The sequence below is a fragment of the Loxodonta africana genome, chromosome 4 (genome assembly GCF_030014295.1).
Source record: "Loxodonta africana isolate mLoxAfr1 chromosome 4, mLoxAfr1.hap2, whole genome shotgun sequence".
Classification (NCBI taxonomy): Eukaryota; Metazoa; Chordata; class Mammalia; order Proboscidea; family Elephantidae; genus Loxodonta; species Loxodonta africana.
Window position 1 is genome coordinate 133020936 of NC_087345.1, and position 19913 is coordinate 133040848.

Here is a 19913-nt window from a genome sequence, read left to right on the forward strand (position 1 = left end):
TTCACACAAATTTTTATCCTAATGCTAGTGTTTCATCTAAGAAAATCTGGATTTATGATATGTCCTGCTTTGGAAATGAGTCAGCACTCTGGAAGTGCAAACCCCATGCATGGGGAGAAAATAGTTGTTATAATAGTTTGGCTGCTGGAGTCATCTGTTCCGGTAAGACTACCATCCCCTTTAAACCAAAAAAGGGAAAACTGTTCAAATATCTCAGAATTACTTGTTCTTTAAAAAAGAAAACCACTCTTAAGGATTATCTCATAATTCTATAGGTATTCTGGAATTTTGTACAAATATTGATTTTCAATCAATGGAACTCTGTCTTTGGAAAAGTCAGGTTCTAAAGCTAAATAATATACATAATAGTAATTACATATAATAATGTCATATATAATACGGAGAATATATGCAATATCTCAGACAACATTATTTTATTAGTCATTTAGAATTTGCCCTTTTCATTAATATTGAATCGTTCTTGCATTGTTGATCTTCTATCTGAAATTATTTTCATTCTGCGTGAAGAACAGCCTTTATTATCTTCCTTAATGCAGATTTTCTGGTGACAAATTCTCTCAGTCTTTATTTAGTCCTTATTTTTGAAGATTTTGGCTGGGTATTTTCCAGGTTGGTATTTATTTCCTTTCAAAATCTTGAAGGTGTTCCAATTTTTATGAATGCCACCTTTTCTTTCAAAAAGTGAACTGTCCTTCTTATTGTATTTTCTTTGAAGGCAATCTGTCTTTTTATGTCTCTGGTTACTTTAAAGTTTCCTTTTTCTGTGTTGTTAGTTTTTTTACCATTATGTGCCTAGGTAAAGGAGCCCTGGTGGTGCAGTGGTTAAAGTGATCAACTGCTAACTGAAAGGTCAGTGGTTCCAAACCACCAGTGGCTCCATGAAGAAAGCTGTGGCAGTCTGCTTCCACAGAGACTTACAGCCTTGGAAACCCTGTGGGGTAGTCGGAATTGACTCAACAGCAGTGGGTGGGTGGGTGCCTAGGTTTTTTCTTTCTTTCTTTCTTTCTTTGTAGTTTTCTTGCTTACAGTTCATGGTGCCTCTTGAGTTTGTATTTGTAAATTTTTCATTTTTGGAAAATTCTTAACCATTAGATGTTCAAATATTTCTTCTACTACATTCTCTGTCTTCTCCCCTTCTGGGACTACGATTACTCATATATTAGGTTTTCTTGCTCTATGCCCTATGCTTCTTAAACCCTTTTCCTATATCTTCTATACATTTGACTCTGTACTTCATTCTGTGTGTAGGCACTAATAGTTTTTTTTTCTGAGATGAATTTACTGTTCACCCATTTGTTGTGTTTTAATTTAGTGATTACATTTTTCAGTTCTAGAATCTCCATTTGCTTCCTTTTTACAGTTTTTATTTCTCTGCCAAACTTAACAGTTTTGTCCTTTATTTTGTTGGACATTTTTTTTAAATCTGTTTCTGGTACCTCCCGTAGGTCTTTTGATTTTCTTCTTCTTTTTTTTTTTCATGTTATCTCCTCATACCTTTATTATTTATGGTAGATGACATACATGGTTTATGAAAAAGTATAAAGGTAATTGGAGTTTCATCTTATGTTTTGTACAGGAGGCAATTTTAGACAATGTTTATTCAATCACTGTTAGAGATAATTTGAATATATACTTCCATTCCCACAAAGGTCAGTCTATTCTTACTCCTTACTTCTAGGAGTATAACCTTTGGGATAACTTCCCCAAGTCTGTGAATTTACCAAGCTTTCCCATTTGATAGGTTCTGAACTCTGTGTACTGGATTTAGACAGATTTTATATAAGTGGGTATACAAAGATCTGGAATTTGAAGTGTCTGACCAAAACATCACCTGAGCTTTTTGTTTGCATCTCTGTTTCAGATGGGGCTGATCTAGATATGAGGCTTGTGGGAGCAAGTAACCACTGTGTGGGGAGAGTAGAGTTGAAAGTTCAAGGAATCTGGGGTACCATATGCAACCGTAACTGGAACCATGCTGCTGCTGATGTAGTCTGCAAGCAGTTAGGATGTGGAACAGCACTTCGTTTCCCTGGCTTGCCTCATGTAGGATCAGGGTCTGGTCCTATATGGTATGATGATGTCTCTTGCTTCGGTAATGAATCCTTTCTTTGGGACTGTAGACTCTCTGGACGGGAAAATCAGAATTGTCTTCACCATAAAGATGTGTCTGTGATCTGCTCAGGTAAGACCTATATCCATATGACTACATCAGATGTAATACCTCTCTTGAGGAGATAGGACCAAACCCTGAAGAAGTTAAAACCAATGTGATTTGGAGGAATTGGCACATTCAATTTTTCCTCAGAGAATATGTTTGCGTGTCTTTGGGGCACATTTCATTGTTAACCTCCCTTCTTGGGAGTGAGATTTATAGCCTCTGATGCCATTTTACTAAATTCTGTTTGGTTCAACAAAACATCCAATCCAGTCAAAATAGCTGTTAGTCTACACAAGTGTATGGGTCATATTAAAACCCAGTATCATTTTTAAAAAGTATACTCTAATTTCCTAGTATATTCATAGAAACTTCAAAATATCTCTATATAATGTAATAATTAAGTTTATGTTAGCACCTTTTTTCACTACAATAAACTATTTTTGTTGAGTATCTAAAAATTTATGACTTTGCTAATTACTTTATACCTTGTACTGCAATCATTTCTTTTCCAGATTTGGATGTTCAACTACAAGCACTTATTCCCTCTGTTGTTTATTTATAATTTGTACGATTGGAGTTTAAAATATTCCCACAGTATTTATCTGATCAGTATTCTTTATTGAAAGCTGTAAGAGAACTTGTCCACTTTCTTGATAAAATTAAACCTACATCTTCTAGGATTCTTATGAAAGAATCTCTATATGTAGACTCAACTATTTTCCTGAGTCACCTTTGTCATGATGGAGGATGCCTATTACTGACCCTACGCCACTGACCCCACACACAGGATGCCTTTGCCTTATTTCCTGTGTAGTTTGAGATCTGGCTGTAGCTTTTAAATAGTTTCACTTAAGTCTAGAGCTTACAACAGGAGGATGTGCACATAGAAAAACATAACAGACAATTATTGGTTATAATAGCTCTCCACTAGCCACACACCCAGAATCTTCCTCACAGGATATTTGGGAAAGGGAATACATTCAAGAAATTCATATCATTTCATCCTTTTCTTCCTTTTTATATGAGTTCACTTGAATGTTTTATCTAGGGACCAACCACTTCCACTGTGCAACAGGGAGTTTCCCACAGTATACTTAATCAGTCCATCATTTCTGAGGAGGATTTTCCTCCCTTAAACAGAAAGAGAAGAAAAGGAGTGGGGGAGAGAAGAGTAATATATGAGAAGAGAGAGATAAGAGGAAAGTGGAAGAAGGAAAGAGAAAATTTTAATTAGTTTGATTTAGCATAAATATACTTACAATAAAGTGAGTTCATAACAGTGTACTTCTGACTTGATACAATATCCCTAACTGTAAGAACAGTTGATATCCAAACTCTGGAATCCCTAGAATGATCTGTCTCTGAAAGAGCAAGGGAGGGCCCTGAAGGGAGATGGGCAAAAATAAAGTTGGAGAACAGTCCCAATAGTGAGGACAGATGTGTATGGTCAATGCATAGAAAGATGGATAGTTAGATACACTGGTCTTCTCCTCTACCCTATAGTCATAGGGATTTTGTTATCTAAGAGACACAGTTTAGAGTTTAGAATCTGTCACTTGATAATTATGGATACTTGTACAAATGAATCTGTCTAAGCTTCAGGTTTCTCCCATTGTGAACAGGATAGCAGAATTAGATAAAATAGCCCTGGGAAACTAGCTGAAATGTGCCTAGCAATCAGGTAGTGCTCAATAGTACAAGTATGTTTATTATCATCATTGTGACTCACATTTTTTTATAAGAACATAAACCTCTAAATTTCCTGAAACTAACCTATTCAAAGTGCATCAAATTTTGCACCAGGTAGTCAAAATATTTTCCTAATTAATGTATAAAAAGCTGGAATCATGGGAAGACAAGAAATATGGAAATTGTATCTTCTTTCCTCAATTTTTTCAAGAAAGAATTTTCCACATTTTCACTTCCTTAGACTTAGTCTATTTACTTGCATGCATGAAAAAGCAGCCACAGTAAGATGAAGAGGTCACAGTATATTTTGGATGGATCAAAAAATTGTAGCTCATTTATAACTTAAGTGAACAAATTCCATTTCCTACAACAGATATATTTTATACACTAAAGGTTTATCATTTCAATTTCCATATTGAAGAGAAGATTATTTCCCAAAAAAATTGACATACACTTCAATATTGGGTTATTTTTGTTGAAATTCCAAAACAAACTGCATTCTTGTTACTTACTTTTCTTGGTACATAAAGGATACATCTAACCTTCATAAGATTATGAGGGGTGGCAGAAAGTGGATGACCCTGTTCTAAACCCAACCCAGATGTTTCTCTGTGACTTTGTTCTAGATGGAGCAGATTTGGACCTGAGGCTAGTAGATGGAAGCAGCAATTGTTCAGGGAGAGTAGAAGTGAGAACGCATGGACAGTGGTGGACAATATGTAGCAATGGATGGAATAATGAAGAAGCTACTGTGGTTTGTAAACAACTAGGATGTCCATTTGCTGCCCATATCAGTAACCATGCTAAACCTAGTAATGACTCTAGAGAAATTTGGATAAACCATGTATCTTGTACTGGAAATGAATCTGCTCTCTGGGACTGCATATATGATGAAAAAGCTAAGAAAGATTGTGCCCAAAGATCAGACACTGAAGTGACCTGCTCTGGTAAGGTTCAAAGATCATAAAAGTGTAAGAATCTGAATTCTCGGGAATAATTTGCTGGGAGGTAGAAACTTATAGCGTTAAATGCATAAATTAAAAAAGATGAAAGATCTAAAATCAATAATCTATGTTTCCATCTTACGAAATTCAAAAAAGAAAATTAAATCCAAAGTGAGCAAAAGAAAATAAATAATAAAAATTAAGCAGAAATCAATGACTGAGAACAGAAAATAAATAGATAAAATCAATGAAACCATAAGCTAGATTTTTTTAAAAGATCAATAAAATTAATAAACTTTTAGCCAGGCAAACCAAGAAAAAAAGAGAGGACAAAATTGTTAATATCAGAAATGAAGAGGAATCATCACTACTGATCCCATGAACATTAAAAGGGATCATAAAGGAAGATTATAAACAGCTCTATGTCCATAAATTTGATAACTTGGATGAAATGGACCAATTGCTTGAAAGACACAATCTACCAAAACTCACACAGTGAGAAATAGATAATCTGAATAGCATGTAACTATTTTAAAAGTTGAATAAACAATTAACAACCTTTCAAAACAGAAAGCACCAGGCCCAGATGGTTTCACTGGTGAATTCTGCTAAACATTTAAGGAAGAAATGATACTAGTTCTCCACAATCTCTTTGTCCACATAAAAACTTGCACATGAATGTTTATTACAGCTTTTTTTATAATCACCCAAAGCTAGATGCAACTTAGATGTCCTTCAATAGGTGAATAGATAAACAAACTGTGGTACACCTACACAATGGAATATTATTCAGTGATAAAAAGAAATGAGCTATAAAGCTATGACAAGACATGAACGAAGCTTAAATGAGCCAGCCTACAGCGTGTGGTTCCAAATACATGACATCCTGGAAAAACCAAACTATGGGAACTCTAAGAAGATTTGTGGTTGCCAGAAGTTAGGGAAAGAGAGGTGAGGGGTGAATGGATGGAGCACAGGGCATTTTTAGAGCAGTGAAACTATCCTGTATGATGCTGTAATGATGTAACACAATGTTATGCATTTGTCAAAATCCACAGAATTCTACAAAGAATGAACCCTAATGTAAAATATGGACTTTAGTTTAAAATAATGTATCAGTATTGGTTCATCAATTGTAAAAAACATACGTACTAATGCCAGAAGTTAAGAATGGGAAAACTGAGAGGGTGGAAGGGGGTATATGGGAACTCTCTTTACTTTCTATGCAATTTTTCCATAAACCTAACACTGCTCTAAAAACTAAAGTGTATTTTTAAAAATATGTACTGAGGTATATATCCCCTAATTATTTTTTATGAAATGCAATAGCTATTCTTTCATTTTTGTTCTTCTAAATAAAGGTTAAAATTGGAATTGTTTTTAAGGCAGTATTAAATATATGAATTGATTTGATTTGGGGAAAAATTATATCATTGAGCACATTGGTTTCCATTATATTTCTCTTGGAAATAATTGAAGACACACTCAAAACATTATGTGCAAGAATGTTCATGGCAACATAATTTATGAAAATAGAAAATTATCAATAATATAAATAACCAAAATTGGGTACTGATTAAACAACTTTCAGAACACCCATATGATGAGCTACTATGAAGCCATTAAACACTGTTTTAGGGAAAAGATGAAAAAATACATATATACACTATGTTGAAGAAAACACAACATTATTGTATATACATAAAACTTTTGTCTTAATGGTATACCCAGTAAAGCAACTGAAAATTTTTTTAAGTTTTTAAAGTGGTCCATAATAAAATATTATACCTAATATTACCAGCTGGTTAGAAAATATTTCTCAGGTTCAAAGACCCTCTTGGAACATTGAAAAGATCAAGACAAAAAAATAAATTTAGTTCGTGAAAGGACTTTTTCATTTACTTGCACCTCCCTTTACCGTATAAGACATTGGTAGACAAACTAAAAGGAAAACTGTCAGCAGATGAGCTTTAGTGCCAACGCTGGACTCCACTACAGAGCTCTGCCGGAGCTTTTATCTTCTGAATCCATCCACACCTTGAAAATTCCCTGCCCATGATTCCACATTGCTCGTATTGACCAAACCAGTCATTCTGGGAGGCTTTATAATAGCCTCAGACTTTACTCCAGTAAATTTCCTTTTGTTTCATGATACAGGGACACTCTTTCTCCAAAAGTTGAATAAGAAATTATCACAAGAATGAAAAGCAAACTTTTCATCAAGAAATATGCCCAGTAAATCATCTCTTAGGAAAAAAAAAAAAATTTTTTTTTTTTTTTTTAGGCTGAAGTCTAAGAGTGGGTGAATTTAGAAGCTGAAGGAAACATCACCTTTAGTTTCCTAAAAAGACCCTCGCAATTAAATCTTTATTTCATACGCATGGTTTTGTCTTGTTTGCAGATGGGTCAGATCTGGACATAAGACTCACGGATGGAGATGGTCATTGTTATGGGAGATTGGAAGTGAAAAACCAAGGAAAGTGGGGGACTGTGTGTCGGGACAAATGGAGCACAAAGAATGCAGCGGTTGTGTGTAAACAATTGGGATGTGGGAATCCTGTCCATTTATTTCACAAGACCCGTTTGAAGGAAGCATCTGGACCTATTTGGCTGGATGATGTTTCTTGTATTGGAAATGAGTCAGCCCTCTGGCACTGTAAACACCTTGGATGGGGAAAGCATAACTGTATTCACAGAGAAGATGTAATTGTGACCTGTTCAGGTACTGTTTATTCTGTCCTGACAAAAGAAATAGTAACCATGATAGGAATAGAACTTCCTGCAGTGGAGGTAGAAGAGAAAAAGGGAAGAAAAATCCATGGATTTTATAGCAGGGGACATATAGTTAGAAATTATGACAGTTAACTGAGAAAGCTCTAGCAAAAGCCTCTTGTCTGAAGAGAGAAGTTATTGTATTCTATTTTTGCCGCACTTACTGCTTTACTGCTTATAAAAACCCGTTGCCTTTGAGTTGATTCTGATTCATAGCAACCCTATAGGACAGAGTAGAGCTGCCCCATAGGGCTTCCAAGGAGCACCTGGTGGATTCGAACCGCTGACCTTTTGGTTAGCAGACATAGCTCTTGATCACTGCACCACCAGTCCCTTTTATATTCTCAGCCTTGAGCTTAAAACATCTGGTATCTATAGCTTTATAGTTTTTGAAGATTGTCTAACCGGAAGTTGCCCAACAGCAGTAAAAGAAGGAAAGAGGGAATTGAAGAAACACATTTGAATTAAAGAGAGGAAATATTTTCAGTGATATTCTAGGGCTAAAAGAGATATTACTTGGTTATCTGGGCACCTGCATAAGTTCCAGGATTATTTTCCCACTGTCCCATAAGTCCAGTGTGTTTTCCATCCTATTCAGGGGTCCTAATTGAGTCCAGTAGGAACTAAAAAACATGAGTGTGTTTACAGAGATAGGAGGAAAGTCATCATATTTGTTTGATATTATTCAAAATTCAGGTAACTATACTTCTATGACATTTCTTAATTATTTAAGTATTAATTCAATTTTTTAAAAAAATTTCTTAATTACTTGAACAAGCCCCTTAGTTTATATCTATTTTCACTGACCCAGCCATTTCAAAATAAACTACAAATATTCATAGCTTCGTAACATTTTCTAAAAGGAAATCTAAATACCTTTTTCAAATACTATATTTTAATGAGGCTATAACTTTACCAAAAAACAAACCTGTTACCATCAAGTCGATTCTGACTCATAGTGATCCTATAGACAAAGTAGAACTGCCCCATATGGTTTCTAAGAAGTGGCTGATGGATTCCAACTGCCAACCTTTTGGTTGGCAGCCAAGCTCTTAACCACTGCGTGCACCACCAGGGCTCTGTGGATATATCCTTACACATTTTAAATCAGTATCATTATCTAGAGCACCATTACCCACACAAAGAGGCATTTTTCTGAAAATTAATTTTTATAATAACTAAATCATTTTAATGAAACATTTAATATAAATTAGCTAAATAGAACTTTTTTCTTATTAGATAATTTATATTTAATAATTTTAGCAATTACATAGTATTTATAAGTTAAACCTACTCTCTAGATTCTTCTTCAAGTATTTGAAAATCAGATTTGAAAACTGTCATGCCTCACTCATAGATTCTGGGGAAGAGTTCAAAGGAGGTATATATACCAGACTTGTGAATTTCCATCCACCTGCTGATTTCAACATGGTAGCCATAAATTTATTATAGACTCAGGAATCTCTGACACCATTCATATTTAAATTACAAACCTAGGGAATTTCAGATTGTACTCCAGTGTTTGTCTGCTGGTATGAGAACTCTGAAAATTTCTGGTACTTAAATGCAATCCAAATCAGTCATTCCCAGTAGTTATTCCCATATGATATAAAATGACTGATACTGTACTCTGTTCCTCAGGCTGTTAATGGAAAGAAAAATTCAACTGAATCTTGACTCCAAAGAAAAGAGATAATTTTATTATTTTTTTCTATAATACCTCAATACAATATCATTATTATTAAGGATGGCTTATTTCCTGATAATTACCTTGCTCTCTTAGCTCACAGAGAAATGTTTATGGTATCAGGAACTAATTCAGATGATTTATTCATCCAAAAATATGTACTAAGTGCCTATTATGTTCTAGAAACATCCCACATCCTTTTGGAGTTTAGAGTCTATTAGGAAAGAGAAACATAAACAAAAGACTATTTGATAAGAGGCATAATAGGAGAAAATAAAGGAACCTACGGTAGTATTGAGAAAATACTGTTTGGTTAGAGATATAATAGCAGGAATTGGTTAAGAGCTTGGCTGCTAACCAAAAGGTCAGCAGTTCGAATCCACCAACCGCTTCTTAGAAACCATATGGGGCAGTTCTACTCTGTCCTGTAGGGTCACTATGTGTCGTAATCAACTCCATGGCAATGGTCTTGCCTTGGGCTTGACAGCAGCACTGGGAAATGTCAGGCAGTGAGCAGCTGGGGTGCTTGAGCAAGTCTTACTGAAAAGAATCACATCTGGATGACATTCGAAGATAAGGAGAAGTTGTTCTGGCAAGTGTGGTGTGTGTGTGTTTCTAGGGGAAGGGAGTGTTCAAGCAGTAGGAAGATTATGTATGATAGCCCAGAGTTGTTCAAATACCTGAAGAAGGCTGTTATGTTGAATTTGTAGTTCACCATGTGGAGAAGCAGTGACTAGAGGTAAGACCAGAGAGAAAAGCAGGAGCCAATTCATATATAGCCTTTAAACCATGACAGAGAGTTTGGGTATTATTCCAAGGCAAGGGAAAATAATTTAAGTGAGCTAAGCAGGAAACTAAATGTGCTCATATCTATATTTAAGATAGATCACGCTTACTGACATTTGGAGAAAGGATTTGAGTGGGCGCACGACTAGAAGCAATGAGATCAGTGGGGGTAGGGAGGTCACTGCCCAGTAGCCCAACTGACAGATAATGGAGAAGCGAATAAAGAGTTGTTATTTCTATATGTTAGAGACAGTAGGGTTTTATGAATGATTATATGTGAAAGACCAGAGAGAAAAAGGAGTCAGGCATAAATAGTAAGCGATGGTTACATTTACTGAAATGTTTAGCATGGGAGGAAAGGCAGACTTTAGGGATGGAAGGTGGCTCATGAACATAATTTTAAACATGTAGAATTTAAGTTACCTGTGAGACATCCAGTAGATAATTAGATACACATACCTGCAGTTCAGAGGAGAGATCTAGATGGGGGAAATAGATGTAATGGAACCACAGAAGTGAACAAAATCTTCCAGAGAAAGTGAAAACAAAAGGTCTTAAGAAAGCCCCCTAGAATAACACACTTAAGGCATGGACCAAGTAAAATGAACCAAAAGACAGAAGGAAAGGAGAGAGGAAAAAAGGGAAGCAGGGAGGCGGGGAAAGAGAAGAAAGAAAAGAAAACCCAATAGGAGACCAGCAGAAAAATAAGCATAATATCAGAAATACAGGAGAAAATTGTGTCAGAAACTAGGTGAGAAGAGGATGTTTCAAAAGTTAAGTGGTCAAGAATGTCAAGTGCTACAAAGATGTTAAATAAGATAAAAACTACAGTCTATCTGTTGTATTTAGCAAGGAAGAAGGTATAGATGAACTTGGCAAAAGAAGGTTTCGTGAAGGGATAATAGTTTAGAAATCTTCAAGGTTTAGGTATCAGTGAGAGGTGATAGGGAATAAAGCAGGTCTAATCAACTCTTCTTAGGAGCTTGGCTGACAGTTGGACTAGGCCAGTCATTCTCAACCCTGGGGATACCGGCAATGTCTAGAGACATTTTTGGATGCCACAGCTGGGGAGATGCTACTGGCCTCTGGTGAGTAGAGGTCAGGAAGGCTGTTAAACATTCTACAACACACAGGCATCCCTTCTCCCACACAAAATAATATTATCCAGCCTCAGCTGCCAATAGTGCTGATGTTGAGAAACCCTGGACAAGACTGAAAAGGCATCAGGCTGAGAAGTGACGGAGAGTAGTGTTATGAGCTTGACTGTTTTGGTAAGAAGGGATAACTTGAGCATGTTTAAATGTATTTTGGACCATGTTAGAAGAGGGAGACAGTGAAGCTACAGGGAGGAAAAAGAGAAATGGGATGCATATAATTTCATGTATTTGGTAGTAGAAAATGAAGATTGAAGATTTGAGTAAAGTGGAGAGGTTCATTGATTGTCTACAGAACGACATTTTTATACAAGCCAGATGACCTGAAAATCTAAAATAAAATTACTCATTGAAGCCCTGTGACATTCCTAGGCTCTTTGCTTATTCTTCATGGATTTACTTGCCTTCTGATTGAAAACCTCTCCTGTGCATTAAGATAAATGACTTTGTTTTCACCTCACATTAGGTTCCTTACAGTCGTTTTACCTCATCTTATTTCTAATTTCAAGCTCTCCCATTGTTTTCTGTGCAGATAAATCAAATTGGAATCTGAGGCTGACAGATGGTAATGACCGCTGTTCGGGAAGACTGGAGGTGAAAATTGCAGGACAATGGGGCACAGTGTGCAATGACAATTGGGACAATATTGATGCCGCCGTGGTGTGTGGCCAGCTAGGTTGTCCATTTTCTATCATTGGCAGTGGTCTTGGAAATGCTGTTAGAGGAACTGGGAAAATTTGGCTGGATGATGTTTCCTGTTATGGGTATGAGTCAAGTCTCTGGGAATGCAGGCACCGTGGGTGGGGATATCATGACTGCACTCATGAAGAGGACGTTGGAGTGACCTGTACTGGTAAGACACTCAAACTGGGATTTACTCTAAATGAAAGTGCCTGGGCTCTCTACCATACTCATTTTTTTCTTGATGAGTGCATTCATGGCATAGTACTCATTCCTCACTTTTTCAGAACTAACGATCCCTCATATCCTCAATTCAAATTTTTAATGTCTCTTACCATAGGATCAAAACTGCTTTCCCTCATGAAATAAAACCTAATTTTCTAATATTTATCCAAATTTTCCCAAAGTTAAGTTCAATAAGCAGTAGTATTACAATATATTCAGCAAAAAAAAAGTTAGTTCTCCATAGTCAAATCAGTTTAGGACAAACTAATCTGAGTTCAGTCACTTGAACACTAAACACTTGTGTTGAAGCACCCACATATTAAAAATTCTTTCCCAAGATTCCCAAATACTCATGTGTACTTGAAAAACTTATTTATATAATATTGGTACCAATAATGTTACCAAACCCTAGAAGGTGGGTCCTTGTCCAGCGTGCTCAGACTTGCCAATTATCTAGACACTAGTCTTTGAGAGGAAACCCTGGTGGCATACTGGTTAAGAACTATGGCTGCTGATCAAAAGGTCGGCAGTTTGGATCCACCAGGCGCTCCTTGGAAACTCTATGGGGGCAGTTCTACTCTGTCCTATAGGGTCGCTATGAGTCAGAATTGAGTAGATGGCAACAGGTTTGGTTTTTGGTTTTAGGCTTTGAGAAAGTGAAAGTAACTTTATTGCAATGCACAGAGCAAGGAGCTGGGAGGAAGTTCCTCAGATCCAGCTCTCTGAGCTGTGGGTAGGCAGGGCTTATACGTGATTTGGGCAGCAAGAAGGTGTTCCAGAGAGGGAAAAATGCTAGAAAGTGTCCAGGAACCAGGAGGTGATGTGATTCTTGTCAGACATCTCACTTCAAAATAGGGTCTGGGTGATGATTTTCCTGCTGATTCATTCCTCCTGTTGCTGCATCCTCTGTTGAGGTCAGTTAGTGGTCACATCTGACCCTTCTTCACATGTGAGGCAGGCCAAATCTGGCTTGGGCTAGTTTAAGGACTAAAGGAAATTTACTGACCTTATTAGGGTCAGGTTACAATAAAAATAGAACAAATGAACTTCATCTAAAGGCCTGGGCTTAGGGTTTATATCATTCTCTTAAACGGGAAGAATTGGCTTGCAGATGCCTTCTCTGAGGCCAAAGTTTTCATTAGACAACTTTCAAATGGTACAAAGGAAAATTTTATATACACCTATTAGTTTACCTATTAGTATTTTATTAGTCTTGCACTTGGCTGCTAATAGAAAGGTCAGCTGTCTGAACCCACTAGCTGCTCCACGGGAGAAAGATGTGGCAGTCTGCTTCCATAAAGATTACAGCCTTGGAAACCTTCTGGGACAGTTTTACGCTGTCCTATAGGGTTGATATGAGTCAGAAGCAACTCAGTAGTGACTGGTTTGATTTCTTTTTTTTTTTTCACTTATTTTCAGTCAATCCCAACATCTTTATCTCTTACCTTGTATCTTTTTCTCTGAGATGAGTGGTGAAGACATTGGATTATGTTTTAAAGAATTATTAACCTCCAATATAAATTTGAAATATGCCTTTTAAGCTTCCACCCTTCTATTCAGACTTTCAATTTAGGTAAATTTATAGTTATGATTTACAAATTATCACAATCCTTCTTCAAAGAAAGATCTCCCAAGTTGAATTTTGCCATTGCTTTCTCCAAGCTTATTCTGCCACTAATCTTCTTTTAAAGGGAAGTTCTCCTCTCCATGGGCCATGAGTATCAATGTGTCTTTCACTAGAAGAGTTCAGGGTTCCTCAATAGGACACCCCGCTTTAGTTCATAAAACGTACCCATATTCATTTTTTCCTGCTTATATCTGTTATATAAACTGAAAACTATAAAAAAATAGGGAGATATAATTGTTTGCTTACATTATACACACATATTTCTTCATTTTTTTAATGATTTTTATTATGCTTTAAGTGAAAGTTTACAAATCAAGTCAGTCTCTCACACAAAAACCCATATACACCTTGCTACGCACTCCCAATTACTCTCCCCGTAATGAAACAGCCTGCTCTCTCCCTTCACTCTCTCCTTTCGTGTCCATTTCGCCAGCTTCTAGCCCCCTCCACCCTCTCATCTCCCCTCCAGGCAGGAGATGCCAACATAGTCTCAAGTGTCCACCTGATCCAAGAAGCTCACTCCTCACCAGCATCCCACCCCAACCCATTGTCCAGTCCAATCCATGTCTGAAGAGTTGGCTTCGGGAATGGTTCCTGTCCTGGGCCAACAGAAGGTCTAGGGGCCACGACCACCAGGGTCCTTCTAGTCTCAGTCAGACCATTAAGTCTGGTCTTATGAGAATTTGGGGTCTGCATCCCACTGCTCTCCTGCTCAGGGGTTCTCTGTTGTGTTCCCTGTCAGGGCAGTCACCGGTTGTAGCCGGGCACCATCTAGTTCTTCTGGTCTCAGGCTGATGTAGTCTCTGGTTCATGTGGCCCTTTCTGTCTCTTGGGCTCATAATTGCCTTTTGTCCTTGGTGTTCTTCATTCTCCTTTGATCCAGGTGGGTTGAGACCAATTGATGCATCTTAGATGGCTGCTTGCTAGCTTTTAAGACCCCCAGACGCCAGTCTTCAAAATGGGATGCAGAATGTTTTCTTAATAGATTTTATTATGCCAGTTGACTTAGCTGTCCCCTGAAACCATGGTCCCCAGACCCCTGCCCCTGCTACGCTGGCCTTCAAAGCATTCAGTTTATTCAGGAAACTTCTTTGCTTTTGGTTTAGTCCAATTGTGCTGACTTCCCCTGTATTGTGTGCTGTCTTTCCCTTCACCTAAAGTACTTCTTATCTACTATCTAATTAGTGACTACCCCCTCCCACTCCCCCTTGTAACCACAAAAGAATGTTTTCTAAACTATTTCTCAAGTTCTTATAATAGTGGTCTTATGCAATATTTGTCCTTTTGCAACTGACTAATTTCACTCAGCATAATGCCTTCCAGGTTCCTCCATGTTATGAAATGTTTCACAGATTCCTCACTGTTCTTTATCGATGAGTAGTATTCCATTGTGTGAATATACCATAATTTATTTATCCATTCATCTGTTGAGGGGCACCTTGGCTGCTTCCATCTTTTTGCTGTTGTAAACAGACACACATATTTCTTAGTTCAGGGAAACTTATGAGTCAATCTGATATCACCTTCTTAGGTTGAACCATCTATTACAACTCTGTTTTCCTACCTAACACTCTCTCAGAGTGGGTTTATATAGCTACAAAACACTGAGATATGTTTTCCCCTATATTTAGAGGACTTTTAGGGCAACAATATTTCACCTATTCCTGAACAGCTTTCAGAGAATTTCAATTTTTGTAGGGATTCTTACAAGACATATAGTTATCCAAAAAACAGCCCTCTACACATCTTTTTTTTACACATCAGTACCTAAAATAAGTCCCATTTTAAAAATTTCTTTTCTACTTTTATGGCAAAGTTGCTAAAATTGCTCTACCACCCTCAATTGATTACAGTTTTAAAACCTCTGACAACTAAGAAAAGATCTTAACTCTTCCTTCACAAACTCTATCACTGAGATCCAGTGACAGAGAGTAACATATAAGCTTAAAATGGAAATACATAGCAACTTTAATGCTCTACTGAATGTGAAGTTTTATAGATAATCACCCCATATGTACTCAGACATAGATATGTCAAAATAACTCATGTAGTAAAATCTCAGTCAGCAGTGTTTTGGGAAGCAGGAAATGGGGCTACAGTGATAGGAAAGGGTGGACATTCTATGCCTTCTAAAAAAAAAAAATTTTTTTTTTTTTCTAGATCGTGTTAATTACATTGTTCTTTTTCTTAAGGCCAAGAGGAGGTAACTTAGACTAACAGAGTTTGTTTTCTGACGTGTCAGATCCTTCAATATTGAGAAGTAAATCAATCTATTAATATAATTCAGTAAATAAAGTAGAAACACACAGGGAATGATTGCATGAAATCAACAAATGATATTTAATAATATTAATTTCCACTTTAATTAAAATCAATGCAAACCAAGCTAATAGAATCCATTATTTTTAATTAGATAAAGAAGTACACATTCTTAAAATAATTAAGTATATTTTCATGTCAACAGCCAACATTACTTAAGTGTTTCATGCTACAGAACACTGAAATAGATAAATTAGCCTTTCTACAACTGGTTCATCCCATTCCATTTCACATCAATTCTTCTAAGAATTCCATTCAAAATTTAACTATTTCAATTTGCCTTAGAATCAATTTCCAATCTTTTAATTCTTTGAAAAATTACCTCCTTCTCATGTGACATACAGAGAATTTCATGTTTGCCTGTGGTCCAATTTCTTTCTAAATTATATTTATCTAGTATCTACAACTGGCAAATTTCTTCTAACTTTTCCCAGATTTTGTAATATCACTGCCCTATGCATTTCTTCCTTGATTGCTTATATCCAAGCCAAATGAAACCAGTTGTTGTAGAGTCGATTCCATGTGTGTTAGAGAACTGTGCTCCACAGGGTTTTTAAGGCTGTGACCTTTCAGAAGCAGATCACCAGGCCTGCCTCACAAGGCTTCTCTGGGTGAGTTCGAACCATCAGCCTTTCAGCTGGTAGTCATTTGCACCATCCAGTGACTCCTCTCATATATCACCTTCCCTAATATTCGCCTCAGTTTGTAGCAGATAATCTTAAATGCTCAAAATCCAGGAAAGAATTAGAGCCATTAAGCAACATTTTTTTAGCCCAAGTTCTGATCAGATTTCGCAGGCAAAATGATACCCTTTCTTTCCAACCCAGAAACTCTCATGAGTTTGAAACACACCTCGGTGATACTTTTGTGGATTTTTTTTTTTAATCCAATAAGAAGGAAGCATAAACTTTGAAGGAAAGCAGAAAATAAAATTATTAAACACAGTAGAGAGGTCAAGATCTAGATAATCTCCCAATTTATGGCCATTGGTCTACAGTAGGGTATATGAGTAGAGAAGTATCTTAAATGTCTTAAGTAGTGTGGTTTTCTGAAGTCATTCTGATATATCTGTTTCAGGTGAATCAGATATGGAACTGAGACTTGTGGGTGGAGGCAGCAAGTGTGCTGGCAGAGTTGAGGTGACAGTCCAGGGCACTGTGGCCTTCCCATGTATTCACGACTGGAAAATGAACATTGCTTCAGTTGTTTGCAGGCAGCTTGGATGTGGGTCTCCAATCAATATCTCCAGCAAGCCTCGTTTTACAAGAGAAATGTTACACATCTTTCTATCTGTATCTGGCTGCTCTGGAAATGAAAACTCTCTCTGGGATTGTGTACGCTGGGAGTGGAAACGGACTAGGTGTCCTTTTAATAGCGATGTTCATTTGATCTGCTCAGGTAATTTTTGGGACTAAGATAAATACATTTATTCAATTATTTACCTTGTCATTTATTTAATAAATATTTATAGAGTGGCTATTTATTAGTACTAGGCCAAAGATGAACTAGATAAAAGTAGTCCTACCCTCCTATCTAGTAAAAGATGCAATTATTTTAATGAAAATGTAAAATAATCATTTATTTAAAGTTCTATTAAGTAGAAGTACAATACAAAAGGAAAATGCATAATAGAAAGATATTACCTACTTGGAGGGTCAGAGAATATTCCTGTGAAATGATACTTAAGGAAAAGTTTTATGTAATTTCATCATATAAAGAAGTATTGGAAAGACCATTTGAAAAGGTAGTGTTTTATTCAATAGGTAGTATTTTATTCAAGTCTCAAAGTTTAAAATAAGCTTGTCTGATTCCAGAAACAAAAAGATGGCTGAGGGGAAAAGGTGTTAGACCTAAGAGAACAAAGGGGAAAAGCTCTATTAAAGTCTTCTGATGTAGGCAAGGGCTAGCTTATTTATGAATTAAGCATTTTGTTCTTTATTCTAAGGTGAAAGGGAAGCCATTGAAGGGTGTAATCATGATAAGACTTGCCTTTTAAAGAGAGTACTCTGGCTGAGAGAGAGTGCCTGTGTAAGTGTGTGTGTGTGTGTGTGTGTGTGTGTGTGCGCGCGTGTTGGTGAGAGGAGGCTACTGGGTGCAGGAGGTCATGTTGTTAGATGATTCTAGTAAAGTTTTGGTTAGGATGCTCACTGTGGAGATGGTGAACAGTTTACAGATTCAAGATTTACCTGCTGTAATCAATAACACTTGATAATTCATTGAATTTGGGAATGTGGACAAAGAGCACTCAAAGATGACTTCCACATTCCCAAACTAAGCAAGCAGATGTACAGCAGTTTCATTGTCTAACAAAGAGAATTCTGGCAGAGGATCAGGTCAGAGGGGGTGGGATGACGAATTCACTTTTGGATATCTTGAGTTTGAGGTATTCGTGAGACAGCAAGTGGAGAGACTGATGGGAACTTGGATATCAATAAGCATTAGGTGATCAGAAAAGTTGTTTTGGATGGAGATATGAACCAAAAGTTCAGCAGTTCAAATCCACCAGCCACTACTTTGAAACCCTATGGGACAGTTTTGCTCTGCCCTATAAGGTTGCTATGAGTCACAATTGACTCGATGGCAGTGGGTTTGGCTTGGTTTTAGACATGCGAATGGTAACTAAAATTTAAGGAAAAAATGCAAATTCAGTGTAAAAAGCCCTGAGGAATAACAATATTTAATGATTTATTGACATACAAGAAGCTGTAAAAGGGTAATGAAGAGTAGTAGTGGTCAGAGAATGTCGTGTCACTAAAGCAAGGGGGAGGGGATATTTCAAAAAGGAAACTGTTGAAAAATCTACATGAATTTGAACATTGTCCACAAAGCTTAGCAGTCTGGAAATTATTAGTAAACTTAATGAAAGCAATTTTCCTGCAGTGAAAAGAGAAGATGCTTTCAAGCCACAGAGTTAATGGGAGATAAGGATGTCGGGATATAGGTGTAGACTATTTTTCAAAGAGTTGAAAAAAGGAGAAAAGATAGAAATGGAGATGGTTAAAAAGAAATATGATCTCCAAGGAACTTACTTTATGTTTTATTTCTTTAATGACAAGAGATTCTAGAGCATTGCTACTCAGTAGAACTTTCTACAATGGAATAAAATATATACTGTTAGAAGGTGTTAGGACTATAGGAAAAAAAAGAAAAAGAAAAATGGAATCCAGGGTGCTTATGGGAAAGAATACAATTCCAAATAGTATGGTTTGGATAGGACTTACTGGACAGGTGATGTTTGAGCAAAGACTTGAAGGAGGTGAGGGAGTTAGCTATGTTCACACATGGGAAAGAGCATTTCAGTTCAAAAGCCCCAGAACATAATTATGCCTGATACATCTGAGGAACAGAAAGGGTCCCAGTGTGGTTAAAGAGCAAGAAATAGAACAGTAGGACATGGCACCAAAAGAGGTAAGAAGCTATGGACAGGTTATGCAGGGACTAGTAGGCCTTTAAAAGAATTAAGCTTTTACTCTGAAAGAAATGGGGGGCCATTGGAGGATTTTAAGCAGAGACTGATATGATTTGATTTATAATTTTAAACGGCCTTTCTGGCTTCCTATTAAAAATATACTGTAGACGAGCAATAACAGAAACAGGGAATCTATAGGAGGCTATGGCAGTAAACCAGACAAGAGATGGTGGAGGTTCAGTCTGATTCAGCAATGGAAGGGGTGAGAAATGTTGGGATTATGGGCATATTTTGAAGACATAGAGAACAAGATTTCCTGAAAGTTAGGAAACATGATGTAAACATTGTTGTTAGTTGCTGATGAGTCAGCCCCAGATGACAACCCACTGCACAAGGGATTGGACTGTTGTGACCCATGCAGTTTTCATTGGCTGATTTTCA

At 36.9% G+C, this 19913-nt stretch overlaps 1 protein-coding gene across 1 annotated transcript in view; it reads left to right on the forward strand.

Annotated features, from left to right (window-relative positions):
• The first annotated feature begins 1877 nt into the window (after positions 1-1877).
• The window catches only part of LOC100676704 (scavenger receptor cysteine-rich type 1 protein M160), a 37723-nt gene continuing 19687 nt past the window's right edge, over positions 1878-19913 (forward strand). Inside the window, exons 1-5 of the mRNA XM_023549069.2 lie at positions 1878-2203; positions 4495-4815; positions 7214-7534; positions 11744-12064; positions 17141-17461. Coding sequence (XP_023404837.2) covers positions 1900-2203; positions 4495-4815; positions 7214-7534; positions 11744-12064; positions 17141-17461 — 1588 coding nt within the window. The 5' untranslated portion in view covers positions 1878-1899. The remainder of the gene's footprint in view (positions 2204-4494; positions 4816-7213; positions 7535-11743; positions 12065-17140; positions 17462-19913) is intronic.